This window comes from Ixodes scapularis, unplaced genomic scaffold, assembly GCF_016920785.2.
Source record: "Ixodes scapularis isolate PalLabHiFi unplaced genomic scaffold, ASM1692078v2 PGA_scaffold18__7_contigs__length_3171195, whole genome shotgun sequence".
In the NCBI taxonomy this organism is placed as follows: domain Eukaryota; kingdom Metazoa; phylum Arthropoda; class Arachnida; order Ixodida; family Ixodidae; genus Ixodes; species Ixodes scapularis.
Window position 1 is genome coordinate 1499863 of NW_024609844.1, and position 15327 is coordinate 1515189.

The 15327-nt window shown below is 45.4% G+C and overlaps 1 protein-coding gene across 1 annotated transcript; it reads right to left on the minus strand.

The window, feature by feature from the left end:
- Positions 1 to 3586: 3586 nt before the first annotated feature.
- On the minus strand, positions 3587 to 13901 carry LOC121835653 (protein ALP1-like). The gene is made up of 6 exons (XM_042290082.1): positions 13491 to 13901; positions 11974 to 12089; positions 10396 to 10835; positions 7694 to 7905; positions 6206 to 6377; positions 3587 to 3674 (listed from the first exon to the last, which is right to left on the minus strand). The coding sequence occupies exons 1-5, from the start codon at positions 13825 to 13827 to the stop codon at positions 6208 to 6210; spliced, it is 1275 nt and encodes a 424-aa protein (XP_042146016.1). The 5' UTR covers positions 13828 to 13901; the 3' UTR covers positions 3587 to 3674; positions 6206 to 6207.
- Between the last annotated feature and the right edge of the window lie 1426 nt (positions 13902 to 15327).

Consider the following 15327-nt stretch of genomic DNA (forward strand, 5'->3'; position numbering starts at 1 on the left):
TCTGTTTCGCGCTTAATTCCGGAAGTGCATAACTTCGTGCTTTGACACGGCGTGGCGCCACCTTCATGTAGGGCTTGGTGCGCATTCATGTAAACGTTGCCGCGTCGGCTTCGTTCAAAGAACGAGTCGAGTCGATGCGCTGAAGTCGCTTTCATGCAAACGAGGGCGAGGGTAAGACGGGCCGGGGAGGAGGGAGCAGACGGAACGCTGGAGAAGAGAGGGGAAAACCTCCTCCTCTCTTTAGCGTTCCATCTGCTTCCTCCTCCCCGGCCCCTCTTACCCTCGCCCTTCGTTCTTAGGTTGCAACGTGGGAGGACTTAGTGGGTGAGTCAGAGGGGGGGTTCTTTGTTCTTTTAGGGTCAGCCGTCCGCTGATAAACAGAAAAAATAAACGAGCTTTTTTTAGTTATTTATTTTTTTTATTTGGAAGTAGCACTGTATCGCGTAAGCAGATGGGTGGTTCCCGTTTCGATTCCCATTCCCAATTCAACCTTCCCGTTTCGACTCGGCTCAAAACGACTTTCTCGTTTCATCCTTTCCCATTTCGACGATTTCGTCATATCCCGAAACTAGGGAGCCTTCATGCGCACATGGAGGCGCCCTACCCGAAACAACCTTCCCGCTTCGGCCATCATTCGTTATCAATTGGGTCGGTTCGCTTGTATTGTTCGTTAACAGTTGGTTAGGTTCAAGTGTCCAATGTCTGTCTTCCTTGCTCGCACTTCACATCTCCCTCTCCCGAAACAACCTTGGAGACATGGCACCGTAAGATAAAAGCTGTGTCAGGGAGAGCTCACCCGAACATTAATAGCTTCATCGATCTGATCAAACGGGATGAGGCCTTTACAAGATATAATTAAAAATAAAACAACGCAAATACGAGAACAAAGAATTCAAAGATCAGGATACAGCACTGCGTCCTGTCGGTTATCTTTTACTTTGGCCATCGTATTTGCGCTATTTTGTTTTTAATTATGTCTGCACATCAATTGTAGCCCAAACTTGTACGTTAATCAACCTTGACAAGGGTACCTTTGCAGCAGCTTGCAAATAGTGGTGCCGTGCGGGTCAGGGGACAGCAGCGAACTATCAAAATCGGAGTGTCGCCTTTCTGATGGTGCGATTATCCTGCTCGACGTCCTCAACAAAGGCGATAGCATTTTGTAGTTTATGAATTTTTCCTGCGAGCGCGAGGGTTTTGTGTTTGAACTCGTAAGAAAATGAAGTCGCATTCAAATGCCCTGTCAACTTGTCTGATTTCTCACTCTTCAAAATATCCCGTTCACTATAAGGAAGTTTTAGAATAACGTGCGTAAGCGCTTTGGGTAACCTAAAAATAGCGTCGCGATTATAAAACCTAAGGCAACGCTAATTTTTGTTTACTCAAAGTGCTTGAGCGCGACACTGTTAGAGCCGCGTCCCACTAGAGCGACAGACAGCAACAAACGACAGCGACACACGACAACGAGCGACAGACGACACCGACGGACAGCCTGTTTGTCGGAGTCCGCCGTCCCACCTGGCGGACACGACGCAGAACACGGGAACAAGGAAACTTGTTTCCTGGTGGGACTGAAGTCGGCAACAAAACACTGCAAAATACACAGACAAACCGAGTCGGGCGACGCAGTCTTCCCGTTTTGCTAGATGGAGAATTACGCGCCGACAAACACGGCCAAAGAAGAGGTAATTATTTATGTGTTGATGTTTAATATACAGTTCCGGCTAATATTTTTTGTCGTTGTTTACTTCCGCGCTTCCCTCATGACCATCGACACCAAAATAAATCCGAAGCGTTCTTTGTGCGCGATCGATATGACTGATATAACCACGAGGATTGGAGATGGGAGCCCCAGCGTCAGCCACGCCAGAGTTCGACTCGGCGCTCGAAGCGACGTTGATTCAAATGGTAGAAGACCGGCCACTGATATGGGATGTGACCCACCCATCCTATCACAAAAAGACAACGAAAGAAAAGGCGTTCAGAGATATTGCCATCGCCCTGGGCTTCGACGGCAACGGTATGTACTCATTGGTTGTGTTTTCTGCGATTAAAACGTCCGGAGTTGAAACATCTACGCACCATTCAGCCTTCTTTCACGCTCGAACTAAAGTACTGTATTCGAGATTGTTTGAAGTTGTTTACTGCGCTGGCGAGCGCTAGCAAGAAGGTAGCCGCATGCGCGATCTCATCGCGATCGCAGTGCGATTAAATCGCTAGTTTGACAGCACTCGCGATTTGATCGCGATGCGGTAGCGGCTGCAGCTGCTCAGAATCGCTGTAACTTCACGCGCATTTAATTACGCAATTTTATGACCGAAAAGCTATCGCGCCACCGCTGCGACTCGCCTGTACGCGCGCCTCCGGAGTGCACATAACTGAATATGACCACGAGTCCAATTTACACCAAACCACATTTATTCGTCCAGTTTGGTCGACAATTTACAATGTCAGCGAATGAAATATGGTGACACAATTGTAGCATTTGTATACATTTTCATACTTTGATAGTTCTAACAAGTAGTTTAAACATGGCTTGAAACACTCAACAGCATAAAACGAGGTGGCAAGATATATGGAGTGTGAATATTTTGTTTTATTGCATTGCAGTGGAAAAAGTGAAGAACAAATGGGCAAATATGCCGTCCCAGTACCAGAGGGAAAACCGCAAGGTCAAGGATTCGAGCCGCTCTGGTGCTGGGGCCGATGACATCTTTGTTCCCAAGTGGGCGCACTACAAGAAAATGAGGTTCTTGTCGGCTGGGGCTCCTGAAGCCCAAAGCGAGTCGACACTCGAGACCTCCCAGGAGGAAGTGGTAAGTGCCCATTTTGGAGGGACCTTCTTTTAATCGGGAAGGAGCAACACAATTCAGAACACATATCTGTGCCACTTCATTCAAGGCATCGCCCAATAATTGACTCTAACAGGATGAGCACCTTTACCCTTAATAATTCCTTAGCACATAGTTGCATGGGCAACACAAGTGTTGGCTTCAGCAGATGTGCCAAATCTACAGGTCACGGCTCACACTCAAACAATGACAAAAAAGTTCTTTAAAAAAAAGGCAGTTTATAGAGATTATCACTGTTCCAGCCAACAAACTGGAATATGGAATGATTGCATCTGTGCTCCATACAAATTTCAGGGGATCCTTTCTCGCCAAATGAATTACCTCTGTATACCTTAGCTTTCGTAATTGATAATTTGCGATACATTCGTTACACACACTCAATTGTTCTCATGAAAAGCTTTCTTTGTCAGGCTTCTGGTTTCAAATATGCATGTGTACTTTAGAGCTTGTGAATACGAGAATAAAAGAGAAAACACCAAATAATACAAGAAGGTGGATAAAAAAATTATGTGCAGGATGATAGCCTCGAGCCGATTTATGAGCCGAGTGAAGAAGCTGTGCAGTCAGCGCCTCCACCCTCCAAGAGGAACTGCCGCCGCATGGAGGAGGCGGCACCGAACAGGGCGGTGCTGCTGCAGGCAGCTGTCGACAGCTTGAACGCTGCCAAGGAGCCGCCGCAGCCGGACGAATGCAGGAGCTTCGGCGTTACGATGGAGTGCTGCGCCCGCAGCATACCAAGGGGTGCGGACAGGCAGATGGCCATGCTGGCCGCCCACAGAATCATGGTGGAGAATTCAATCGCAGCCAGTTTGGTCGTGGTGCCTGAAGGAGAAAATTAAAAGTTTCAGTTTGAGCTTTATATGGTTTTTTTGTTCCACAATGCCCCACACTTTCTCACTGGTTGTGTGCGGTGCTGAAAAAAGGTACTCAGCAGAACATGCACATTTGTGATGAGCTCTGAGGTGGACCCACCCGTGCCCACACTAGGTACTTTTCTGTTTTAGTGCTTGTGCCTTCTGCACTGCTGCACAAACGTGCTCGGGCTAAACAGTCAAATGGGCTGAGGGAGAGGACACGGGCAGTCTACAGCAAAGCTGTAAACTGCCGGTGCAGAAAAAGCACACAGCAAGACAATATATCAAATTCTACTGCAAGATAATGAGCTTTGCGCATGCTCAGCAAAGAACTTTTCTCCGTGCACAGGGACAACTCCCCTTCCAGATAGAGATAGTCCATTCACAGGCAAAAGCAAGGCAAATTGGACGTGTCAAGTGTTTACACAACATAAGGCGAGTCCACCTTTAAAATATGATGACACTGGTTCTGTGCTACAACTGCTAACCTGGGGGGTCTTTATCATGTATCGTGGAGTGACAACAGAACCGCATGCTCGTGCCATGCTCGTCCTTATTGTAACAAGCAGGAGTGGGAATTGAACCAAGCATCATTCTGTTCTTCAGTGCAAGCCTTCAGTCCCTGCAATCGCTGGGCACAGTGTAGCAGATTTAGCTCGAATAAGTCTGGAGACTAAAACCGGACAACAAACTGCCACATTGTCAGGCTCCTCGCCCTTGTCAAATAGTTTTCTTTTTTTTTTTTTCTGTTATTTTGTGTTGAGGTGCACAGGCCAACTGTGTGCATGTTGCATGTTGCATTTTCACAGCTACAGTGTTAAAGGGATGCTGAACCGAAATTTTTGGGTGGAAATTCTTGGTCGCAATGGCATACATAGCCTGTCCTTTACTTCTAAATGACGTTGTTTTGAGCAAGAAGGCGTATAAAATTGAATAAACACGAAAAATACAATTTTACGCGACCCCTGGTGAGCGTCGTGGAAAGCTCGCTTCGTGACGTGCGCATTCTCATTCGCCTCAAAAGACAGACGGAGCCAAGCCAGGTGCTAAGCCGGGTGGCATTTGTTATTGTTAGTACCGGTTGCTTAGAAAACAGCCGCCGAGCGAAGAATCAAGGGGAGCACCAACGAACGAGGAGAATGCGCGGAGGCACCAGGGGCGCAGATGGCACCGAGAATGCGCACGTCAGTTCTGTTACGCCTGCTCTCAGAAGGACTCGCTCGCGCCGGCGGCTTCCAGCCGAGGATTCACTCTTAGTTCAAAGAAATACAATAATTCGGGCCCCATCCGTCTGATTGAATATCGTTTTTAGGTACAGTACGATCCCGTAAAGCCCGCTCGGGCTATAATTATGAGATTTCAAATATCGGTTCAATCGTTTTTAGGTACAGTACCATCCCGCGAAGCCCGCTCGGGCAATAATTATGAGATTTCAAATATCGGTTCAGCATCCCTTTAAACTTGTTTCATATGCTGGAGTGTCATGTCTCTAATTTTGGTTGGTGTTGCTGCTATCAACTCTGCTGCGGTCACACTAGCCACCCTGTTCAGTTGGTGTAGGATCCAACATTGCACACACTTCAAGGATCATAAATAATTTGTGGTTCTTCGTGTACAGTAGAAGTTCATTGTTGTCAGAACTGCCTGATGGGGCCCGAAGAGTTAAAAACAGCACTAACAAATTTCTATGCAACTCTGTGGTTTCAAATTGGGCTGGTATTGGGTGAGCTTTCACAAACTAGTAGTACCCTAAGTACAGTAGCACACTTGCTAGGCTGATGTATAAGCCAAGCAGGTGTGCTGCTATGGTACTTTGTGGCACTAAATTGGCCTCCTCTAGCTGCGATGCCTATATTCGCACACCATGTAGACAAACCAACAAAACACCGTAAAAACTTATTCTTCCATTTTGTTTTGTCTCTAACCGGCTAGCAAGTAGGATGAGAAAACTGTTGGATTATTTCGAAATGGTTTAAGATTATTAAGAGCGCAGGATCGCACATGAGTGAATTCAGACGGTGGGCTTGAGCGCATGCGCTTATCTTCGATGGATATAAATAGAATGGTATGTCTTGCAGTTCGGGCAGCCTTTTCTTTTACTTTTCTGCTTTCGGAGAGCAACAAACTTCTTGAAAGCTACAACACCTAAATTTTTATACATTATACTCAACTGTTTGGCTATACAGATGGCCTGTTGGAGATGCTATATATCTTATTAGCAACCAAAATTAAGCGAAAACAATAGTAAGGACGCAGTCGAGCTTGGAATCAGCAGTCATACTTAGATATGCCTGACTATGTATAGACAAAAAAATCTACATGAAAAGAGGGACACATGCAAAATGAAGTCGGTATAGGTGTCCTTTTTTTTCTCAGTGTTTACCTACAATGTCTTGGGTTGCAGATAATGACGGCTTCAGCGGACCTGAGTAATGTCGTAATACCCCAACAACTGTTTTAATGGATGCTACTTCGTTCCTGCATACAAACATGACATACCGTTACTCCAGCACCTTCCACTGCCAAGAAACCTGGCCTTCATTCATGAAGTAGTCTCTGAAGACCTCACGAACAGCCTTGGCGTCGTCTGGTTGTCTGCCACCAATGCGCTCCAGGGGGAAGACTGCTTTGTCGTTCACACCCTTTCTCCAGCTGCCTTGACGTACAGCGACTGAAACAAGTGAAATGAAAATTAATATTTTTTTAACGCATTCACCACCAACTAGCAGTATTAGAGATTAACCGAGTCTTTACTACAAGTTGCAAAGACCCTCACAAAAGAACCACGAATGCTATGAGGCTGTGGAGTAGAGTTTATCTGATGCCAAGCATTTGCAAGGCATGAGCGCTGCCAGGAAAAAACGGCTGCACAAAATGTGAAGGAGAGCAAGGAGTGCATGGCACGACACCAATATAGCAAGGAATGTTCACATACAAGCCAATAAGTATTGTCCAGCTATAGCAGAACTAGAATGGCACAAGCAGCTTGCTTATAATGGTGTTGCTTTAGATGGGCTGTTAAGTTCAAATGTGGCATGACCAGCTATGTCCACATACGGCTCTGCACATCTTGCTTTCTTTGCATTTTTCTTGCACGCCATGCATTGCAGAATTCCTAAATAATAGCAAATTCGGGTAGTCAATCGCTGGCGAGACTGAGCGGGCGGAACCGGCAACCAGAAACGCGCTGGCGGCACACCACGTGACCCTCAGCGCCCGAACACGAAATGCCAGACAGTGGCGTTTACCTCGCCTGCTGTTCGCGCGACACTGCTAGCAAGAGGCTATTGCTGCCGTCACCCATGCTCCAACGGCTTGGATTGACTTGAGCAGTGGCTGCTGAAGTGACTTCAGATGAGTTTAATTCTTTCGTTCATTTTTTTCTCACTGACCACTGAAAGCGCCGGAAAGTTGCCGTTGCTTGCCGGAGAACCACCACCCGAACGGTGCGCGCCGGCCGGAAACTGATTACGGGAACACTATTGCCGGTTTTCCGGCAAAATAAGTTGCCGGCGACTGACCACCCAAATTCGCCATAAGGAACTTATTCCATACGGCACTTATTGCTGTGCAAGAGGTCGGCACACTCTTTGGAGGGAAATTGTGTTGGAATGAAAAAAGCCACGAGCTGACTGTTGTTCTCTTGGCCATAGTCATTTCAATTCGAAGGAACGCATACGTCTTTCCACAACGGTATGTTTCATGGATGTGAAACCGGTTAAACAGTAACATTAGATCTTTCGATGTGTTGCAGTCTTGCATTAGTGCACCGAATAGTGCTGTTTACATTCAGAAATAGCTGCAAGCAATAATAATGAGTGGCATTGCCATGGCTGCTGACCAGAAGAATTGGGGGACCCTCGCTAGAGCACTACACATTTTGATTGTGAGCAACACGCTGGAGATGTGTCTAGTTGTACATTACGCAACTATTGAAAATTGAAAGCGACATATCTACACCAGTTGAACAGCTAATTTCGCATTTACCTGTGAGCACGTCTTCAACATCAAGGCTGTCGGGTGGTGTGTACCTTGCCCGCGTGCCGTTCTTCGTCCGAAGGTAGTTGTGTAAGGCAATAGTCGCCTTCACAACCTTCACCGCTCTATCCGGCTTGTGACGAAGAGGAGCCCCATAGACTTGGAATCTGTTCCGGAGAATGCCGAAGCCGTTTTCAACAATTCGGCGTCCCCGGGAAAGCCTGTAAAATAGATTGTAATCTTGTTCAATCAATGAGGAAAAAAGGCAAATTAGCTAGAGTGTTGCACTACCCTAAAGCACACACATAGAAAGATGCCAGTGGTTCACTGATTGCTAGGATGACTGCTGAAGTTGTGGATGACACTCTGCTATTTGACTTTCAGCAATATTGCTGTGCGCAGGGCCGAGCAAGTAACACTAGGTCACAGACTTCTAAAAGATTTGTAGTTATTCTTGCTCTGGATGTAACTGTTATCATTTTGTCCAACTTCCTTGTTCTTGAAAATGCCTGTTCATCCTCACCCCGAACGCTCATACCTTTTGGGCCGAATTTTCAAGATGCTAACACACACTATACTCCGTGTCACAATAACTTGGAGAACTGTGGAGGCTGCAGCCGCCGCGACCCAATAAGGGTATCTGAGCAAGGCATGTGACAGCACTCCAAGGCTGCGGAGGCCTCGTTACCACAACAGCAACAGCGGCCTACACAACAAAAAGTAGTTCCAGGCATTTTTTTTTATTTTAACGGCAACTGAAGTTGCGTCATTACACTACGCTACACTACACGGAAAAAAGACGAAGATATGTTACTTTTAAAGAATACTTAGAGATGCTGACACCCCCAAAATTTATTTTTTGTTAGGCAATCCATTATGGTGTCAAAAAAGCTACCCAATCAATATTTTGCTACAGCATCACATATATTTTTTAATAAAGTTAAAAAATGCAACTGTTTGAAACTGAAACCAAAACTGGACTGGGGAGGAAGAAGAAATTAAGAGGAAAAGTGTGTGGAAGCCAAAGTGTGTTGGCAGAAGTCACGTGTCTGTGCAACTTTTATTTTTCATTCAACATATTTGAAGCTTTTTAAAAGCCACAAAAAATGAGTATCATATTTTTATTTTATTTTTTTTTTAATATTGAGTGTGCGTCTTCGATGACCCACGACTCTGATTACCTTTGGTGGTTGCATCTAAACCACAGGAAATAGCATGTGACCACGGAGAAGAGAGTGAGCGCCACATGTTTGAACGATCACAGCCCTGTAGTCGACCACTGCCACTCAAAATGTCGCACCCGCCACAGATTCACGGATAAATTGACTGTATGTCTGTCTCATGAACTGTTCTCAAAGACCTCGCTACTCTAGCGGAACGCAATGTTGCGGCGGTAGACATTCATTCCGAGTTGGTTGGTATCGCAGCAAATGACTCTTTGCCAGCAGACGACAGCTGGTTCCTTCAGGCCTCGCATTTGGTGCAGTGACACGAATGCCACCGTGACGTGCTGTCATGTGCCTCACTCCAACGTCCTTAGTAGGTCACGGGGGCCGTAGCCTCCATGGTTCGCCAAGTTATCGTGAAACGAAGTAAAGCTAAGGAGCTGCACGGGACCTTGACGAGTCAGACTCGCTTCAGCGCTCAACCCTTGTGGTTACACCAACTTCGACGCTTGGGACGCTACTGTTCCTCTTTTGTTTACCCGGCACAAGTTCGCCACATTAAATGTTCAGTATCTTTTATTTATCACTTAATCAATTATCATTTGTGACAATATATTCACACCCTTACTGATTGCTTATCACCATGGCTGTGCTACTTAACTCTCTTCAGCTTGGCCCACACTGCACTCCCCAAACAAATTCAACAGGTCTGGGATTTTAAGAAAACAAATTTGCAGCAAAGGGGATATTAAAATAATAAAGATACCATTTCGGCTGATAACAATAAAAATAGCAAAGCACACCATCGTGCTTGCAGCGTGTAACTTCGCTCAAATAAGAAAAAGTTACTTTCAGCAATTTTGCTGGCGAGATTGACATACAGTCGTAGCATTCTGATGGGGCACATGTGTTGCCCATGTGAAACTAGTATTCTTTATTAACACCAATTCCATCTTTTCGCCTGTCAGGTATCCCTTAATTGTTTCAATCTAGAATTCAGTGAAGCGTGGTTCAAGCCTAACAGAGGTCTGTCATTTTAAATTTTACAGTGCAAAAAGAGAAGAAATTGCTCTCGCTTACCAATTGACAATTACAGCATGTGAACCACACGTAGGGACACAATTGCACGTGGTGATTGCTGAGAGACAAAGACGTTTATTTGCGCGTTTTTGATTCCGACTACGGAGGGCTGGCGACGCTGCTTGTGCCGGTAATACATATGATGATGCCGCTGGCCACACAACACACTCTTTCAGCGCAGCTGCTTTTTCTTGTCAAGCTGCCAGCCCTCTGGGGAGGCCTCTCAACTCCATGTTTTTATGGAGCCTTTCATTTTTTTGGTTTAGCACACAGAAAAGGACGCCCATGAAATGCATGGATGACAAATGTGGCAGACACTCCCATAGGCAGCCATGACGGTATGTATGGATGGCACTTTGTTGTTGGCCGTGGTATGCTATTGTTATCCTCGTAACTCGGAAATGCAAGTAAACTGGCAATATGCACTGACAGCAGCATAGTGATCACAGCATATTGTGAGCTCACCGATAGTTGAAGATCCTTTCGGCATCTTCCAGCTCTGACGCTGGAAACGGCCGCATCAGGTATGGCTTCATGCCGAACCCTTCGTCCCCCACGATGACGAAAGGTGCCGTCTTCGTTGAGTTTGGCAGCTGGGCTGCTTTCGGAAACTCAGCAATGCCCCGGTCAATACGTGCCCGTAGATCCGTGGCAGCCCATACACCACTGTCATTCATACGACCATTCCTACCCACATCAGCGTACAGGAACTTCAGATCAGAATCCACAAGGGCCATCAACACAATGCTGAAGGTACCCTTGTAGTTTCGGTACATAGCTCCTGTACCCTGAGGTGGGCAGATCGTGACATGCTTCCCATCTAAGGCACCCAGGCAGTGAGGGAACTGCCAGATTTCTTCGAAGCCTCGGGCAACTTGCTCCCACTCGCCTGGTGTTGATGGCACCTTGAATGGAATAGGGAATTATGTTTGTCAAGTATGAGGCAACATAGAAATAACTCTTTACTTCTTCTACCAAAAGAACCGTGAAGTTCACTTGAGTGTTATCATGAAAAAGTATATAGAAATATTATGCCTGTAGCTTCATCAAACAGGACCGATATGCCTCTTGGATCCAGTCAGTGGAATCCACTAAGTTGACACTTATTAAATGGCATAGCCAAAAAGTCGACAAGCACGTTCTGAACTAATGTGTTTGCATATTCCACTTGTTTGTTCCATCAATGTGCATAGAAAGTGACAAAATTCGCAAGGTAACAGGGACAGATATTGTCACAAATAACTGGTGACAAGAAGAGCTGAATTAAATAATTCTTTAATGGGGGTGAACTTGTGCCCACAACAAAAGAAAATAACTGCGTCGCAGGCTTCGATTGTCGGCGTGACAGCAAGATTGAGCGCTGGAGATTGAATGATTCTGTACAACCATGTGGGGTTCGTTTTATTGCCGCTTCGCTTTCTATAACATTCCTACTAGAACATTTGGCCCTAGGACATTCCTACTAGAGCAAAAGACAACAGCCTTGAATTTTCTAGGACATATGTTTTACAAGTTAATAAAAAAAATTGCTGCCGGTTTCGGGATTCGAACCCGGGACCTCTGCATGGCAGCCAAGTGTGGTTCCCACTCGGCCACTACACATGCATGCAGCAATGTAACAGAATGATCAATACTTCGGCATCAATACTATAATGGTGTTAGTGTCCATCGCACCTCTAGTTTCAGTTTTGGCATTTCTCAGTCTAATAAATTCGGAAGTTTGAACAGACCCACACTTTTTTAACTCCATGGTTCGATTATCGAAGCCTAGATGCAAGAAAAGCTTGTATTATCTCTAGTTTATTTCACTTAGTGTAGAAATATGTGGTAATGAATAACTCGAAAGCATCGTCGCCAGCTTATATTCGTAATATTTTGTTATTTGCATTACTCCGTACAGATGAAAGAGCAGTTCAGTGTATATGTAGTATGATACATTAACTCTGTCTTGCTGGCTGAATTATGGAGGGGTTAATGAGTTAATGTGAAGCATGTAAGGATTCTCTCATTATGCTGACAACAAATCATGTAGGAAAAATCTACCTTTATGTAGTCGGGGGCCAAGACTTCATAGATGGCGACGCAAACGTCCCGGACTATCTTGGAAATGGTATTATGCCCCCTTCTAAACTGGAAACCCATGGAGGCGAAGGTTTCCCCTGTAAGCAAGAAATGATAGCACCGAGATCAGAAATGCACAGCACAGAAACAAGTATACCATCATGAAACACGAGAGTACAGCGTGTTTCACCTAATATTGCAATTGCTTTCTTTCGCAAACCTCAATCACGTGCTAAAATACTTAATCGTGACTTGGCTCCTATTAAAATTGAGAAATTGAAGACTTGAAATTCCCATGCAAACGTTACTCCACAAGAGTCGACCGTGCATGAATACCACGAGCGATAACTAGCACTGCCAGTATGATAAAGAATATCAAATCGATGCATCCGGAAACCGCAATATTTTATTTCACAAATGCCGCCGCGTTCGTGTTTCAAAATAAAGTTTGGACTGTAAAATTGCTTGTGAAAATCAGGAACTCGACGCATTAGGTAGAAACTTACCCCGAATACGTCTTATACTTGCCGGATTCCAGCAAAAAATTTTAAAGTCTCCACTCACACTCCAAACAAAACAAAAAAACAAAAAACAAAAAAAAAAGCCCCAAATTGGTGTAATTTTTTTTCTTCTTCTGTATGTAGAAACTTGAAATTTGAACGCATACATGGGAGTAGTAAAATATGTATTTGAGGTAAGTTCAACCTTATACGTACAGTTGCTGATTTTTTACGGGCCATTAATATTAGCTTGTAACTTTGTTTGTAGACAGTAAAAGAGGATTGACTCAATGTATCAAGTTGAAGGTTACCTCGAATATGTAATTTACTAGTCCCATTTACACATTAAAATTCTAAGCCATGTGCAAAAAAATAAAAAATAAAAACTGTCTCATTTAGTAACATGGGACATTGTTGTTCTTTATTTTTATTTTAATATGTTTGTACTTCCAATCGAAGCTTAAATTTTTAATGCGTCAATCTGACCAATAAAATAAGTATTCGAAGCAAGTTTCTACTTGATGCGTCGAGTTCCTGATTTTTGCGGGTGATTTTAGAGTCAAAACTTTAATTTAAAAAAAAAAACCCTGACGATCTGATGTCTTTTCCTTTATGTTTCGATGTGCATGTCTGAATGCGACCAAGATTAATTTTTCAGATATACGTGAAATCGACAAAACAAATGTTCGAGGAAAAAAATAAATAAAAAAAGAAAATCTACACTGGGTATCGAACCCGCGAACGTCTGACGTCTGCGTCTGACGCGGATATCTTACTCGCTAAGCTACGTTCCCGCTGCAAAGAATTCGCTTTGACAATTCGTTTTATGCGCAACCTTCAGACGGCACTTGAAGGCGTGAGTGGAATGTCGTCGGATGGCACTTGAACGCTCTCCAAGAGCGCCATCGGACGGTACTTTAGACACTAACACTATGTTGTTCAAAAGCAAACTCTGTGCGTAAACAACACTCTTCGGTTCGCTCTTGCTACATGACTTACCAGTGGCGAGGTATCGCAGCGTGATCGCCAGCCTTTCGCCTGCAGGGATGGCTTCGCGGAATGACGTATCTTGTTTCTCGATGAGCGGTCTCACCTTCCTCAACAGTTCTTCAAATGTTCCGGTGTCCATGCGTATCCAAGAGCGGAACGCCTCGGCGTCTTCTAGCGCTAACTCACGCATCAAGTTAGCGTAGCAGCCCTGCTCCCGGTGTCGGCGCAGGTAGGGCTTAACCCACATCCTTCGTTTCGTTGGCAGCTCTTCATCCTCACTGGAGGATAGGGCCTCAAATAAAAGGAGAGCGGCCACAACGGCTCGTTTTTCCGGACAAAATGCCATACCAAATGAAGGCGCTCGATCGGCTCGATGCTCGATCGGCTCGATGTCGAAACGCGAGAGGGAGCGGACGCGAATGCGAGCGGGCGAGGGCAAGGCGTATAGTTCGTCGGACAGTGTTCGTAGGTGGGACTGCCGCTTCGCGTTCGTGGCGGTACGAGTCAGACGACAAACAAGAACTGTTCTGTCGTCGAGTGTTTCTCGGCGTTTGTCGGTCCCGTTTGTCGCTGAGGTGGGACGGTATCAGCGACACACAACTTTACCTTGTCGCCAGACAAAATTCGGTGTTTGTCGTTCTAGTGGGACGAGGCTATTAGCGCGAACAAGCGATTGTAGTTTTTCGTAGTTTGCCTCAAAGAATCAAATGGCTGCCATCAATGTTATTAGTGTCTTTGCAAGTGCCCATCTGGGCCACTAACCTAAGCGGTATACAATTTGGTACCTTCTAACACCATTTCGAAGTAACATTTAAAAAATCGTCTACATCGTGATCGCGGTAACGTTGTCGCGTTTCGTAGTCCCACATTTCGGGGACCATCTTGACAGAAACATTTCAAGTGGTTCAAGTAGAAATATCTTTCGTTGGAGCTTGTCTGAAAGTTATGTATATTTTAAGAATACGTTGACAATAAAAACTAGTTCACAACATAACTAAATAGCTCGCCGGCACCTTTGCTTTAATTGCATTAACAAAATTTCGGCACTATTTTTAAGGAGAAAATGTGAGCAAACCAGGGTTAGAACGATGGAGACTTTTCGCAGAGAGGGTGAGATGTACGGGGCTAGACGGGACGGGCGCAAACGTAAAGGGCGATTCGGGAATTCTCCAGTATGAGCCTCAGCCGGTACACGAAAGCAGTCTTCCGGAGCTGGTCGGAGCGCTTGTCACGGTGACCCCTCTGTGTGTGCCGCCGAGTGGATTTTCTGCTAGTCGCCCCATTTTCGTGCAACTGCTGTTCTTGCGAAAATGGGCGTGTGGTGCAAGGTGCTATTCCTCCGATCCTATCAACAACAGGTATCGGACGGCATAAAGAAGAGCCGACCCCATCAAGCGCCCTAGGCAAACTCCTGCCGTAACGCCCCCGGTGCCCCTATCTACGACATCACGTAGTCAGTAAACATGTGAGTAGTGTTCCAAAACGAGTTTTCTGACAAGAACCGCCGTGCTCAAATAAATTAGTAAGCTAAAAAAAACTTCCAAATGGGGGCGCAGCGTCGCAACCCTTTTGATGGCTCCCTGGCTACCCTGGGCCTCTGCCCTAGGCGACCTCCCGGAACGCCTACCCCCGGTCCTGGTCTAAAGTCCAGGAAATCGAAAAAATAAGACGTTCTTTTTTTCTTTGGGGCTAATTTGAAAGAGGAACTATTTTCTGCGGTGGCGGTCGTCACGAACGTTTACAATTAGGGTCGATACGTCCTTATCAGTGTTCCAATTTCTTTTTCTTTTTTTAGTAACTGTCGCTAAGCCCAGTTTGCACGCTTAATCACGATCAGAATGTGTCG